Source organism: Tamandua tetradactyla, chromosome 6, assembly GCF_023851605.1.
Source record: "Tamandua tetradactyla isolate mTamTet1 chromosome 6, mTamTet1.pri, whole genome shotgun sequence".
NCBI classification, from domain to species: Eukaryota; Metazoa; Chordata; class Mammalia; order Pilosa; family Myrmecophagidae; genus Tamandua; species Tamandua tetradactyla.
This window is the reverse complement of record NC_135332.1, coordinates 30,195,873-30,208,950: the sequence shown is the minus strand read 5'-3', so window position 1 is coordinate 30,208,950 and position 13,078 is coordinate 30,195,873. Positions and strand designations below refer to the sequence as shown.

The window sequence follows — 13,078 nt, the reverse complement described above, 5'->3', positions numbered from 1 at the left end:
ATGGGGAAGAGAAAGACCAGTCAAGAAACTCTTGCAGGATTCTAGCAGATGATGGTGGCTTGACCAGGGTTATGGTAGTGGGGGTGAAGGGAAGTAGGCAAACTGTTCAAAAGTCCGTAATTTGACCCTTCTGATGTTCAACGCGGTCCCTGCCTCAGTCTGCTGCTCCGGGCCAGGGATGGCTCTCCTTTTCCCCCTTTGCTTGGGTTATCTTTGTCTGGAATGACTTCCCCATCTCCTGTCATATTTTAGTAGACTCGGGAGTCAAACACACCTAGATTAAAACTGCTTACTAGGTCTGCGATTTGGACAAGTTACTTCCTTTCTCTGAGTCTCAGGTTCCTGACTGCAAAGAGAGGATAAAAATAATTCGTGCCTTTTAGGACTGATGTATTAATAAAGATAATGCTTGCCACAAAGTAAGCAGTAAAAAAAAAAAAAAAAAAGAGCTTTTATTAGTATTATTCCCACATGTAAGCCTCGGGTTTCTCATCTTAAAAAGTAAAGATGTTCACTTAAAATCAGGGAGTTGCAAGTTTAGGAAGAGTGGGACTGTGGCAAATGGAAGAGACATGGTCACCTACAGGCAGAAGCTACATATCAGCGTTCCTCCTCCCACTCTGGTGAGGTGGTTGTTAAACATTGTCAGCACTTACTACCAGTCAGCATACTCTCTGTAAACTTATAAAAAGGAACAAGTGTGTCTGAAAGGGAGATGAGCAAGTCTGTTTGACTGTGACTGTGAGGTGTGTCAAGGACCAGTGTTAGTACCTAAGGGAGTGACGATGTGCGTGTATGCTTGAGGGATTTGAACACCTAAATCCGAGGTGGCAAGTAGGAGTGAGGGATCAGTGGGTATATCGTGTGGGATTGTAAGGTGTGTGTCGAAGAATGACGAGCAGCCAGTGAATTCCTAAAGGACAAGTTTTTGTATTTAGGCCAATGTGAGGAAACGAGGATGTGAGGGCAATGTGTACATTTGTCAGGGGCCTGCATGCTTATGGAGGAGGTCAATATGTGTGAACGGGTGTCTGTAAAGGCTACTATGTGTGTTGGAGGGCTCAAATCTGTGTCTGAAGAGGGAAGTTTGTATTTAGGGGGGCTTATACTGTCTGAGCTTAGTGTCTGAAGTTGTGTGAGAGAAAATGAATGGGAAAGTATGACTATGAGGGGTTGAATGACTGTTCCAGCCTTACTTTTTATATTGTTAAAATTAGATTTGGCTTCAAGTAACAGAAAAAATACAAAAATGACAGCAGCTTTAGCAAGATAGAACATTATTTCTGTCTCATAAAATCCAGAGGCAAGCAGCCTGGGGCTAGTGTGAAATCCTCAGGGACCTAAATTCTTTCCACCATCCCTCAAGTTCCAAAATGGCAAGTAATCTCCAGCAACCCACCTCTGCTCCCATCCTCTTTCTATTCTTTTACTTGATAAAAGATAACCGAACTGACATTCGTGATTTTACTGTCTGATGATTACAGAGCCTTAGCTCTAGCCTAGTTCTTTTTGTAGAATTTCATACCAGGACATCCTAAAGTCAATTGGCTATCTCTCCTGTGAGGTCCCGCAGACCTTAACTTCAATGTATTCAAAATCATTCTTGTTTCTTCAGCTTCCTTTTCATCCTATGTGCACATCCATCTCTGCACACATGGCTCTGTTGCCCAAATCAGAAATTGGAGATCCCTTTTATTTTTCCCACCCATCTTGCCCCCTATCTTAACAGTTTTACCATTCTTCCTTCATATCTCCTGAATCTGTCTCATTTTTTGCCATCCTTGCAGCCACTACCTTAGTTCTGACCCTTATCATCTTTAGTTTGTATTACACTTGACTTACATCCTGGTTGCCACTAGAGTAATTTTTCCAAAAAGAAACCGGATCATATGAATTTCTGGTTTAGAATTCTGTTAGCTCCTTGTTAGGTTCAATAATGCTTTAAGAATCAACTATGGAGCTTTCTAAGCACATAGATGAGTGATTCCACCCCAGACCTGTTGAATGACAATCATAGCTGATGTTTATTGACTACTATTGTGCCAGGCATTGCACTAAATGCTTTATTATACTACATTATAGTATATTATAGTATAATATAATATATATGTACTGTATTATATATTATACGTATTTTTTCTCACTTAATCCTCACAACCACTTCATGGAGTAAGCAGTAATATTCTATTTCACAACTTAAAATAGAGAGATTAAGGAATTTGCCTAAAAATCACCGAACAATTAGTGTAACCGAGCTATCCAGCCAAGCAGTCTCACTCCAGAGCCCGGGTTCTTAACCTTATGGTTCTCACAAATCAGAACCTCTGCTGAACGGATTCTCACAGGTAAGATACGTTGAGTAGGACCGATTCTGTTTTGTGTTCAATATGGAACCCTTGGTGCCCAATACGGCGCCTGACAATAGTAAGTGATCAATGAGCATTTGTTGACCTCCAACCCAACGCAAGCGGACTGGGAGACAAGAGGGCTTGTGAGGCCCTGTGGGTGTGGTATGCCGGGCAATGCAATGGCGACCGAGGCTTCGCGTCCGCGCCCTTCAACGAGGGCCTGATCAGCGCGTCGGCACAGTGCCTTCCCCGCCTGAGGCTTTTTTTTTTTTTTGGAGGCGGGGGTGGGGTGGGGGCGCGGGGGAGGGAATTGGACCACCAGCGAAAGGCGGGGCTACCGGTCGCAGGCTGTTGGAGACCCTCTCCCGGCGGCAGGAAGTCGGGCGTACCACTTCCGGCGCGCGGAGATGACGTGCGGCCCTGGCTTCCGCATTGGGGAGCCGGTGGTTGATCCTGGATTAGCCGAGTCCTGGGGTCCCAGCAACTGGGTGGCCCACGGGCCCAGGGCGGGGATGCACCGCCGCGGGGTGGGAGCTGGCGCCATAGCCAAGAAAAAGCTTGCCGAGGTGAGGAGGAGGAAAGCCAACCCGCAGCCTACCCTGGCCAGGCGAGATGCTGAATTTTGTTCCCTCAAACCGTCTCCGGACAGAATCTAAGACAGGCTTCTTGGGCCCGGGAATTGAGTCTCTCCAGCTCCCGGTGGGTTGGAATGTTAGCATCCCCAGACTCTACCCGCTCTTTCCCCCACCTCCCAAATTTGAGTAGAGTCATCTATTATTCCCCCTCATCCTGTTCTTCTCTCCAAGAGAGTTCCTCGTTTTTTCAGACTTTGGTTGTGGCAGTACAAGTGGGAGCCCCCAGCGCCCACTCTCTCAACTCATGCAAATCTCTTTCTCTGACAGGCCAAGTATAAGGAGCGAGGGACTGTCTTGGCTGAGGACCAGCTGGCCCAGGTGAGTCGATTGGAAGGCTCCAGGTTGGAAAGGAGACCCGAGAGGGCTGAACAGCACATCTTTGATGTAAACTAGATTATTTGGATTGAAGGGAAAACCGAGTGTATGGCACGTTTTGAGTTCTAGGTCGCTTAAATCTTTTAGGTGAATTGCTAATAATAATAGCCAACATCTGTGAGTGATTAAATACTTATGTCCCAGACTTGTCCATTTACTTTACATATGCTATCTTGTTCAGTCTTTTCAGCACTCCCATGATGAAGTTTAGTGTTGTGAGCACTAATGTATTAAACAATATCCAAGCGTAGGAAAGTAGTAAGTGGTAGAACTGTTCTGTTTAGATCTTTTGGGGCCTTTACTTTAAGTGCCTCAGAATAAAATGAGAATATTACCTATCCAGTGGAACCCAGCATCACCATCACCATCATGACATCTAGGGACATACCAGGAAGGTGTATGAGTAATAAGGGTACAGCTCCTGCACACAGTTTCCTTCCCTTAACACCTCCCTTTTCTGTACATGCTTTGAATTTATGCAGTTAATATGACAAAAGGAGAGAAATCAGTCAAGTAGGGAAATGGATTCTTGAACTGAGGAAAAATAGTAGATGTAGGCTATGTTCTTCAAAAGCTCCCGTTCATAGGTAAATTGACATGTAGGAATTAGCTGATAATGGTGATTATCAGAATATGGAGGTTTCTAATCATTTTATGTGGAAAATAAAATGTTAGGCCAGGAGAGGTTACTTTTGGTTGGGTAGAAGTTAGGCTTTGTTAATTAGGAAGAGAGGAGACAATGTAAGTAAAATGTCAGAAAATCCCTAAATCATTTCTACTTGGCTTTGAAGTGCAATATAGTAGATCCTTACTCCCACTTTAAGAATTCTTCACCTGGAGTGAACTAACCCCCCCTCCCCCACCCCAAGGAGGTCCTTAACTCAAAGGTTAAATAACTCCTGCACTTCTCTAATTCATGCCAGGCTTGTTTTCTCCTGTTTGGCCTTACTGTCAGTTGCTGAAGATTTCCCATTGTGTGAACACTACATTCCCTGGTTTCTAAGACAGATGAATTATTAGGTGCACCTTTAATTTCACAATAATTTCTGGATAAAAAGAAAAGCACCACATTGGATGTGCATGCTAATTGTTAGATACATCTTGATTTCAGAGCAGGAACACATAAAAATAATGTGTATTTTAGAACTGAAAAAATGCAGTACAGCATCTCATTTCTGCTGACAGCAGAACTGTGAAGGAAAGGCAAGGATAAAAAGAAAGGGAACAGGGCAGGCCATGCTGGAGACCCAGGTTCGATTCCTGGTGCCTGCCCATGCAAAAAATAAAAATAAAGAAAGGGAACAGTAAATGGCATAGTGGACAGGTGTGAGGAGACAGTTGAGAGTTACTTCAGCCTTTTCCCTGCCACTAGACCAGGGATCTATAGTTATCGCCTGCCCCTAAACTCCCTCTGTCCATCCTACAGATGTCAAAGCAGTTGGATATGTTCAGGACCAACCTGGAGGAATTTGCCAGCAAGCACAAACAGGAGATCCGGAAGAATCCCGAATTCCGAGTACAGTTCCAGGACATGTGTGCCACCATTGGGGTGGATCCCCTGGCCTGTAAGGAGTTGCCTGGAAGGGTCCTTTTTCCTCTGAGGGACTGAAGTTCACCTAGTGTTCATCACCAGTGTTTGGGCATCATTTGTAGGAGGGCCTGCAGGGAGATTCAGAAGATGTCATTTTTGGGGAGTGTTTAGGATGGCTAGGATCCCTTTCCTCAGTGAGTGCTCAGTCTGATGGGAAAGTGGGAGAGGCTGGTGTGCAGACTCAGGAGCCAGTGTATGTGACCTTCCCTTGAACAATCTACAGATTTTTTTTTTTGTTTCAAGAAGTTAGAAGTTTACAAAAAAATCATGCATAAAATACAGAGTGCTCATATATCACCCTATTATTAACACCTTGCATTAGTATAGTATAATTATTACAAAGGATGGAAGAACATTTCTATAATTCTACTGTCAACTATAGCCATGGTTTACATTAGGGTTCATTTTGTGTTATATAATCCTATGCATTTTTTTTAATTGTATTTATATGCAACCTAAAGTTTCCCTTTTCAGCCACATTCAAATATATAATTCAGTGTTTTTAATTACACTCACAATGTTGTGCTACCATCACCACCATCCATTACCAAAACTGTTCCATCAACCCCAATAGAAACTCTGTACAATTTAAGCATTAAGTTCCCATTCCCTACCTCCACCCCTGCCCCAGTTCAGTAGATTTTTTGTGGATGTTTTTTTTCATCTTTGTTAAAAAATACCTGATTTTAATAAAAGTAGTCTGTGATCATGTAGTCAATAAACAAAGACTGTATAAAGGAGGAAGTTCTGTTAACACTAAATCTTCTAGACACCTTCCTCATTTATAATTTTTTTTTTTTTTTTACATATATGGGATTATACTATGTTTACTACTCTGTAATCTGCCTTTTTCATGCAATGGAATATTGTCTTCAATGGAATTTTGAAAGCCAGGTCTACGTATTCTTACCCTTAGTCTTGTCAGACCATCTCTCTCATTATATTTCACTGTAAGCTTTGGAAGGGAAAAATCATTTTTATAGTATCCTGAAGCAGAATGAGGAGGGAAAATCAACAGTAGCCATTTGATATGATCTCAGCCAAATAGAAATGGCTTTTAGATTGCCCACCCTTTGGAGCTGTCTGAGCCTCTTTATTAGCAGGAATTATCAAGATTCAGGGTATTTCAAGGATCTTTAATAGTAAGTGGGACAGAAGGATTTAGGGGTTATTTGGAAACTTCCTATAGAATAGATGTTTTAATCCAGGTTTGATAGGAAAGGAACCTAGCTTTTGTTTTTCTGTCTTTTAGCTGGAAAAGGATTTTGGTCTGAGATGCTGGGTGTAGGGGATTTTTATTACGAGCTGGGTGTCCAGATTATCGAAGTATGCCTGGCCCTCAAGCACCGGAATGGAGGTAAGGATGACTGGTTCCTGGGACTAGGTTTGGACTTTTCTGAGAGGGAGAAAACCTTAAAGATCATCTTTTCCATCCTGCATTCTACAGGTGGTGATGTCTTGAGAAGCTAAGTATTGACATCTTAGCTGTTTCAGGCAGTTGAATTCATGTCAGGTCTTCAAAGCCAAGGTTAAATGAAATTACCCAGACAATTTTCTCTATTCTCCATAGATCTTTGGCCAGGACGGTCTAGACCTCATAATTTCAGATACTAGTAGGGAGGTAGAAGATAAGCCTCTTCCACTGATATGCCATGTGGACTGACTGGGTTATGATTTTCTCATGAGTTACTATAGTTCTGCCATCTTGAAGGTATGGTGATGCCAACTTAGTCTTCATGTTCCCCAAAATAGGACCTTAAAAATAATAACCCACCCTCTCCTAATAAGCACGTTGAATGGTCTGTATTGAAGTGAAGGAAAAAGGTAAACTTAAAACCAGTTACAAATTATTGAGTATAAATAGACACACTCTTGATGTTAAAGAGAACATTTATAGTTTTTCAAAGATGCTGCTTTTTATTTTCAGGAGATTTTCATAGGCTTTACTCTGACACTCGAAGGTCCTAATGAGGTCTCAGAACCCTTTTCTCATATGTGGCCAGTTATTTTCTAAGAGAGGTCTAAGAAATTTAGCCATAAGAATATTGTTTGCTATTGTAGACTACTGGAAAGTAATGACTGTCCATTTTATATAAGTGGTTGCAGCCTTTAAGGTAATCTCTTCATCTGCTTTTTGTCTGCCCTCTTCAATAGGTCTGATAACACTGGAGGAACTACATCAACAGGTGTTAAAAGGCAGGGGCAAGTTTGCCCAGGATGTCAGCCAGTAAGTTTTATATTCTCATTCCTTGGGGGGTAGAAAGAAGTTTTTAACAATCAGATGACGATCTTTTCTCCTTTTTCTTCTCATATGTTTGGGTTAGCTTAAAAATCATTTTTATTACTCTTTATAGTCCGAAAAAATATGTTTTCATTTTAGAAAATTTTGAAAATACAAAGCGGTATAAAGAAGAAAACATACACTATCCATTTTCTCAACCAAGAGATAACAACTGTTAAACATTTTGGTACATTTTCCTTCTAAGCATTTTTCATGTACACACCTGTATTATTTTTTAACATAACTGGGGTTGTATGTGCTTTTTTTAAAAAAAAAAACTTTTACTTTGAAACAACCCAGAGTCACAGGACAGCTGCAGAAACAATATAAACCCCACACAAAGAACTCCAACACCCCCTGCACATCCAGATCCACCAGTCTCAACACCCCACCACCCTTGCTGCATCAGTTCACTCATCCACCCTCCCACACACCTTCCAGACACCTAAGAGCAGGCTGCACACACTTCTCCCCAAACACACACCACACCCCATACTCACCCATACAGCCACCCTATGTGCAGCCATCCAGTTCAAGAAGTTCATCATTGATACAGGGCTCACTCTGTAATCCAGCATTTTTCCATGTCCCATACAAGGTCCCCTTCAGTCTCTTCTCCTTCATTCCTAATCTCATCCAGGATCACGCATTGTACTTAATCATCATTATCTCCTCAGCTTCTTTTCCTTCCTCCCCTCTTTCCCCTTCCCCCCATTTCCCTTTCCCCCCTCCCCTCTGTTACCTTTTCTTTCTTCTCTTCTCAGTTGTGGAAACATCCATACCACACAGATCTTCTCATTTCAGCCCCTCCTAAGCATACCATTCTGTGGGATTAATCACCTTCACAACGTTGCAGTGCCCCCCCCACCATCCACTACCAGAACCTCCCCCGGATGCCCTTCCTACATCAACTCCTCACTGTCTCTGCTGCCCACCCCTGACAACCTGTATGCACTCTTATCTTTCGTCTCCATGAGCATTTTTCTGTGTGGTTACTATGGGGCTTAAGTTTAACATCTGTAATCTACAACAGTCCCACTGGCTTTGATACTAACTTAACTTCAACAATGTGTATATACATCTCTGTCTGCCCACCTCCATGAAGTTTTCCTCACAAATTACATACTTATGCGTTAGGAGTCCAAAACCATTGACTTATCATTTCACTTTGTGCATTTGCCATCTAGATCCTGCAGGGAGCAAAATATGGAGCTAAAAATAAAAAATATAATAGTACAGGCGTTTATATCCACCAGCATCATCATCTTTACCAGAGATTTCATCCTAGTCAGTTGTCTAGTGTTCTTTCCTGTCAACCTGCAGAATTCCCCCTGTCATTTCCTAAAGGGCCAGACTAGTGATGATGAAGTCCCTCAGGTGATGAAGTCCCTCAGCTTTTGCTCATCTAGAAATGTCTTATTCCCTCCCTCATTTTTCATAGACAGTTTTGCTGGAGAAAGAATCTTGGTTGGCAGAGATGCGTATACTTTTGAGATTATTTGAGGTGAAGGAGACTAGAATAAGTACTAAGAAAGGCTGGGGAAGGGAGTAGGGTCAGATGACGGGGTATAACCAGCCTGTATGTGACCCCAGTTTGAGAAGAAAAATGAAAGGCTGCTTTTTAAGTAGCTCCCAAGGAACCAGATATCACCAAGACCTGCAATATTAAGAAAAATGACCAAAGATTATTAGCCATACTCACTGTAGATGAATTCTTACAAAGAGAAGGCAAATTAGTACATTTGAAATAGATTTTAATTTGCTATTCTCATGGGTTGAAGAAAGCATTTCAGTCTACCTGAAAGTTCCCTTTCCCTGGCTGGTTAGGTGATACATTTTGGGGCTGTGGTAGAAATTATATACTTCCAGTAAGGGCTTAATCTGTAGTTTATAGTGTTTTGTGGGGTTTCTTTTTCACTAATTTGACTTAGTTGTTAACTAAGAACTCTGTGAACTTCAGTTAAAAGTCTGTATTTCCAGCCTCTGAAAAAACCAGAACATTTCTGGCAGTCTTAGGCATGAATTTACAAATGATTATCAGCTGGGTGATCCTTTTAGCATAGATGTGCATTCTCTAGTTTGCTATAGTTCCTCCTACTTTCTCTTGTCTCTTTCATTCACTTCACTCATTCCTATTTCCTTACTAGCTCCTGTATAAACATACTTTTTGACCTCTTACTGGGTGTTAGAATAGTTTGCTGAGTGGAGAGCTTGAGTCCTCCATCTCCCATCTCCCTCAGATGTTCAGACACCATTCGGTACTCTTTAACCCTGCCTTTTTACTTAGTTGAGTGTTGTGCAGCCTTTTAAGTCTTCTGTCAGGGTATCCTACCCAGTGCAGAGCTGAAACTGCATTGTTGCTAGGTGTGGTCTGCCAGAAGTCTTTAAGCAGCTCTTCCTCACCTCAGAGACGACCTGATCAGGGCCATCAAGAAACTAAAGGCACTTGGCACTGGCTTCGGCATCATCCCTGTGGGTGGCACTTACCTCATTCAGTCTGTTCCAGCTGAGCTCAATATGGATCACACGGTGGTGCTGCAGCTGGCAGAGGTACTGGTGTGCTTTCTGAGAGGGAGTGTGTGTGTTTGTGGGGGACAATCTTGGGTGGGATTCTGGAACAGCTCTGATCTCGCCCCCATTACTCACATCTTCAGCTGAGGCTGCCTTGTGCATGAACTACTCAGACCTGTGCTTATTTAGCAGAAATTTATTGACCAGCTACAGTGAAAAGCACTGGACTAGGCTGTGGGGCATGTAAAGATGGATAAGATAAAATTCCTACTCTCAAGGAGCTTACAGTCTAGGGGGGTAGACAGACATGCAGACAACTAACTATATTTCATCGGGTAGACAGGCTCTTTGATGTTTTCTTAAACTACTTTATGATTCCTCAGAACAAATTTTTAATCTGGTTTGCCATCCCCCTGCTTTCCAGCATGCCACAAGCATATACCACCTTCCCCTTAATCCTCATCATGTATTCAGGGAAGGCATGTTTAGTTTTCTTAATTCTTTTATGTGGAACTAAACCAAATAAGGGAAGGGTTTTTCTTAGTTCGGTTTTACGTAGGGTGAGACAGGGAAAAGGCTGAATATTTAAATACTTTATATTACTAAGTTTATGATTATCCCATTCCTTCCTATCAGTTAATCATTGTTGACCTGAGTCTTCCCTTGAGGAGGTCTAACGTAACATTTTAGTACCCGGGACACACTTCTTGGTCAAACCCGCTAACATACCTCAACCTTAAAAGTCACTTTTCTTTCACTGCTGGGACCTCTAAACATTCTCTTTCTATGCTCTCTCAGGCTTGGTCCAAAGGTAGTTCTTTCTTTGCTCCAGATAAATCTATTGTTCCTAGGCAGATGCTGGGTTCTGAGGAAAGTACCCTCTTTTTTTTTTACATGGGCAGGCACTGGGAAATGAACCCGGGTCTCCAGCATGGCGGGCAAGAACTCTGCCTGCTGAGCCACCATGGCCCGGAAAGTACCCTCTTAATTGACTAAATCCCCATTCCTTTTTCCTTCAGAAAAATGGCTACGTGACTGTTAGTGAAATCAAAGCCACTCTTAAATGGGAGACAGAGCGGGCGCGCCAAGTGCTGGTATGTGACTTTGGAATGGCCCAGGAAAGTTGAACCCAGATGGGAGGCGGAAGTGGGTAAATGGGTACCAGAGGCAGGAGCTTCAGTCTCACTTCGCTGACCTCTTCCTTCAAAGGCTTATGCTTCCACACTAGACATATCTCCAGCATTTCTCTGAAGATGGCACTGAAAAGGTTGAACTCACAAAAACAGGCTTCTAATGCTGGCATGTATATAAAACCAGGCTGCCAGTGCTACTGGGGGAATCCATGTTTCCTGGTATCCCTTCTGGGCATGTGAGCCTGGAGTTGCTGGTCAGATTGGAAGTAACACTGATAGTACAGAGTGAAGGGAAGTATTAACTAATTATGATAATTACAAATCTATACATTATATACTAAGTGTTATATTGCATATTACATAGTAAGGTTTTGCTGTTTCGTTTTTGGGTTGCATGGTCTGGGTATTGAACCCGGTCTCTTGCGTGAAAGGTGAGCATTCTACCACTGAACCACTGTGTACCTTATATAGTTTTATATACTCAGATTCCATGGTACTAATGAAAGATGAAGAGGGAGCAGCTTGAGAATGTAGGAGCCCTGGCTTTTAGTTCCTTCCCTAGCCAATTCAACTCTAGACTTTTTATTTCATGTGTAAATTGGGGATAAACATAAATATCTGCCTAATGATACCGAGGAGAATCAGCCCATCCAAAGCATATTTCCAGCTCTAGGAACTGTGAGTCCTAATATTAATATGATCGTACCTTATGGTCCAAAAAGTTCCCCCCACAACTGCCAGCTATCCAGTAAGGTTAAATCAAAGAAGCTACAGTAGTAATCTCCATTTTCCTTCAGGGAAAAGTCAGTGAATTGCTTAAGGACATACAGCAAATGTTTCTGCAGCCTTGCAGTCTTTCCATCACATCCCACTTTTTGTTGTCTTTGCCCCTTCCTCACCTGATTAAAATGACTCAGTGACATTTTGCTCACCTCAGGCAAAGGACAAGAACAAATAAATCATTCCAGTTTGTCTGTGTACATGTGGTGAAGGCACTCTTGTAGATTTAGTCTGAAAACCTAACTAAAGCCAGAATGAGTTTGGAGATTGCAGTTGCCCCATTTTGTTATGGAAACTTTCCCCTTTCTTGAATTACTCTTCTTACCTTTCCCCTCCAGGAACACCTGCTGAAGGAGGGGTTGGCCTGGCTGGACTTGCAGGCCCCGGGGGAGGCCCACTACTGGCTACCAGCACTCTTCACTGACCTCTACTCCCAGGAGATTACAGCTGAGGAGGCCAGAGAAGCCCTCCCCTGACGCTGGAGTATGGAAGGGGGCATAGCAGCAGGCAGGGAAAAGAGGGAGGAGTTATTGGTGGAATAAAACTTGAAGGATTTTGTCTTTAAAAGAAAAAATAGTTCCAAGTCTTTTCTTCCCCGAATACCTTTCACCCTGTATTTATTTATTTATATTTTATTTTGTTTATTTATTTTTTTGCATGGGCAGACACATGGAATTGAACTCAAGTTTCCAGCATGGCAGGTGAGAACTGCTTGCTGAGCCACCATGGCTCACCCTATTTTTCTTTAAAGTGCCCTCACATTGCATCTGTACAGGAGAATACCTCATTTATCCAGTAAAGATAACCTGACTAACATAGACAGATGGAGAAAACGCATAAAATGACTTGCCCAGGTAATCTACAAGTTCATGATGAACCGGGCCTAGATGAAGGCCATCTGTCCCCTAGCTACAGTAGTCTCTGGAGCAGTGGAACATAAATTACCTCTAATTCAAGTCTCTCATTACAATATGCTACCTGTCTCAAATTAGCAGACTGATGGAACAGTAAATAACATTCTCTTTCAGCTTCCTCTATGGAGTCTACAGGTTAAGACAGACTTGGCCATGTGTGTGAAGGAATATGAAGTCAGGATTAATTGGCAGCTAGATTGGAGGAAAGAAAACAATGGAATTTAAGGGGAATCAACCAAGTGAATGTATTTTTTATTTTTCAAATTCCATACTTGCTTTTCCTTCCATACTTATCACTAGGTCTCTCTATCCGTATCAGTGAGAAAGAGACTCATATACTGAACACCTATCCTAAGCTAGGCTTTAGATGTATCTCATTTAACCCTCACAACCTTAAAAACTAAACAAGTAGGAGTTTTTAACTTCACAAATGAGGGATCTAAGTAACCTACTAGAGGCTACCAAACTTGAGTAGAAGCTAGAGCTTAGGTCTACAACTCGAGAGCCCAT

The 13,078-nt window shown here is 42.3% G+C and overlaps 1 protein-coding gene across 2 annotated transcripts; it reads left to right on the top strand.

Moving 5' to 3' along the window:
* Positions 1–2,746: 2,746 nt before the first annotated feature.
* Positions 2,747–12,241, top strand: SNF8 (SNF8 subunit of ESCRT-II). 2 transcript variants are annotated; one of them, XM_077164669.1, is made up of 8 exons: positions 2,747–2,914; positions 3,251–3,301; positions 4,785–4,923; positions 6,202–6,306; positions 7,104–7,176; positions 9,639–9,780; positions 10,761–10,835; positions 11,993–12,240. In XM_077164669.1, the coding sequence occupies exons 1-8, from the start codon at positions 2,756–2,758 to the stop codon at positions 12,128–12,130; spliced, it is 882 nt and encodes a 293-aa protein (XP_077020784.1). In that variant the 5' UTR covers positions 2,747–2,755; the 3' UTR covers positions 12,131–12,240. The 2 variants fall into 2 exon arrangements, with proteins under 2 accessions (XP_077020784.1, XP_077020785.1); XM_077164670.1 differs by lacking the exon at positions 2,747–2,914 and adding an exon at positions 2,921–3,047 and having other exon boundaries at positions 11,993–12,241.
* Positions 12,242–13,078: the final 837 nt, after the last annotated feature.

Coding starts and splice junctions, on each gene's coding strand:
- SNF8 (XM_077164669.1), top strand. CDS start 2,756: ATGACGTGCGGCCCTGGCTTCCGCATTGGGGAGCCGGTGGTTGATCCT. Junction 6,307..7,103: donor CCTCAAGCACCGGAATGGAG/GTAAGGATGACT, acceptor CCTCTTCAATAG/GTCTGATAACACTGGAGGAA. Junction 9,781..10,760: donor TGGTGCTGCAGCTGGCAGAG/GTACTGGTGTGC, acceptor TTTTTCCTTCAG/AAAAATGGCTACGTGACTGT.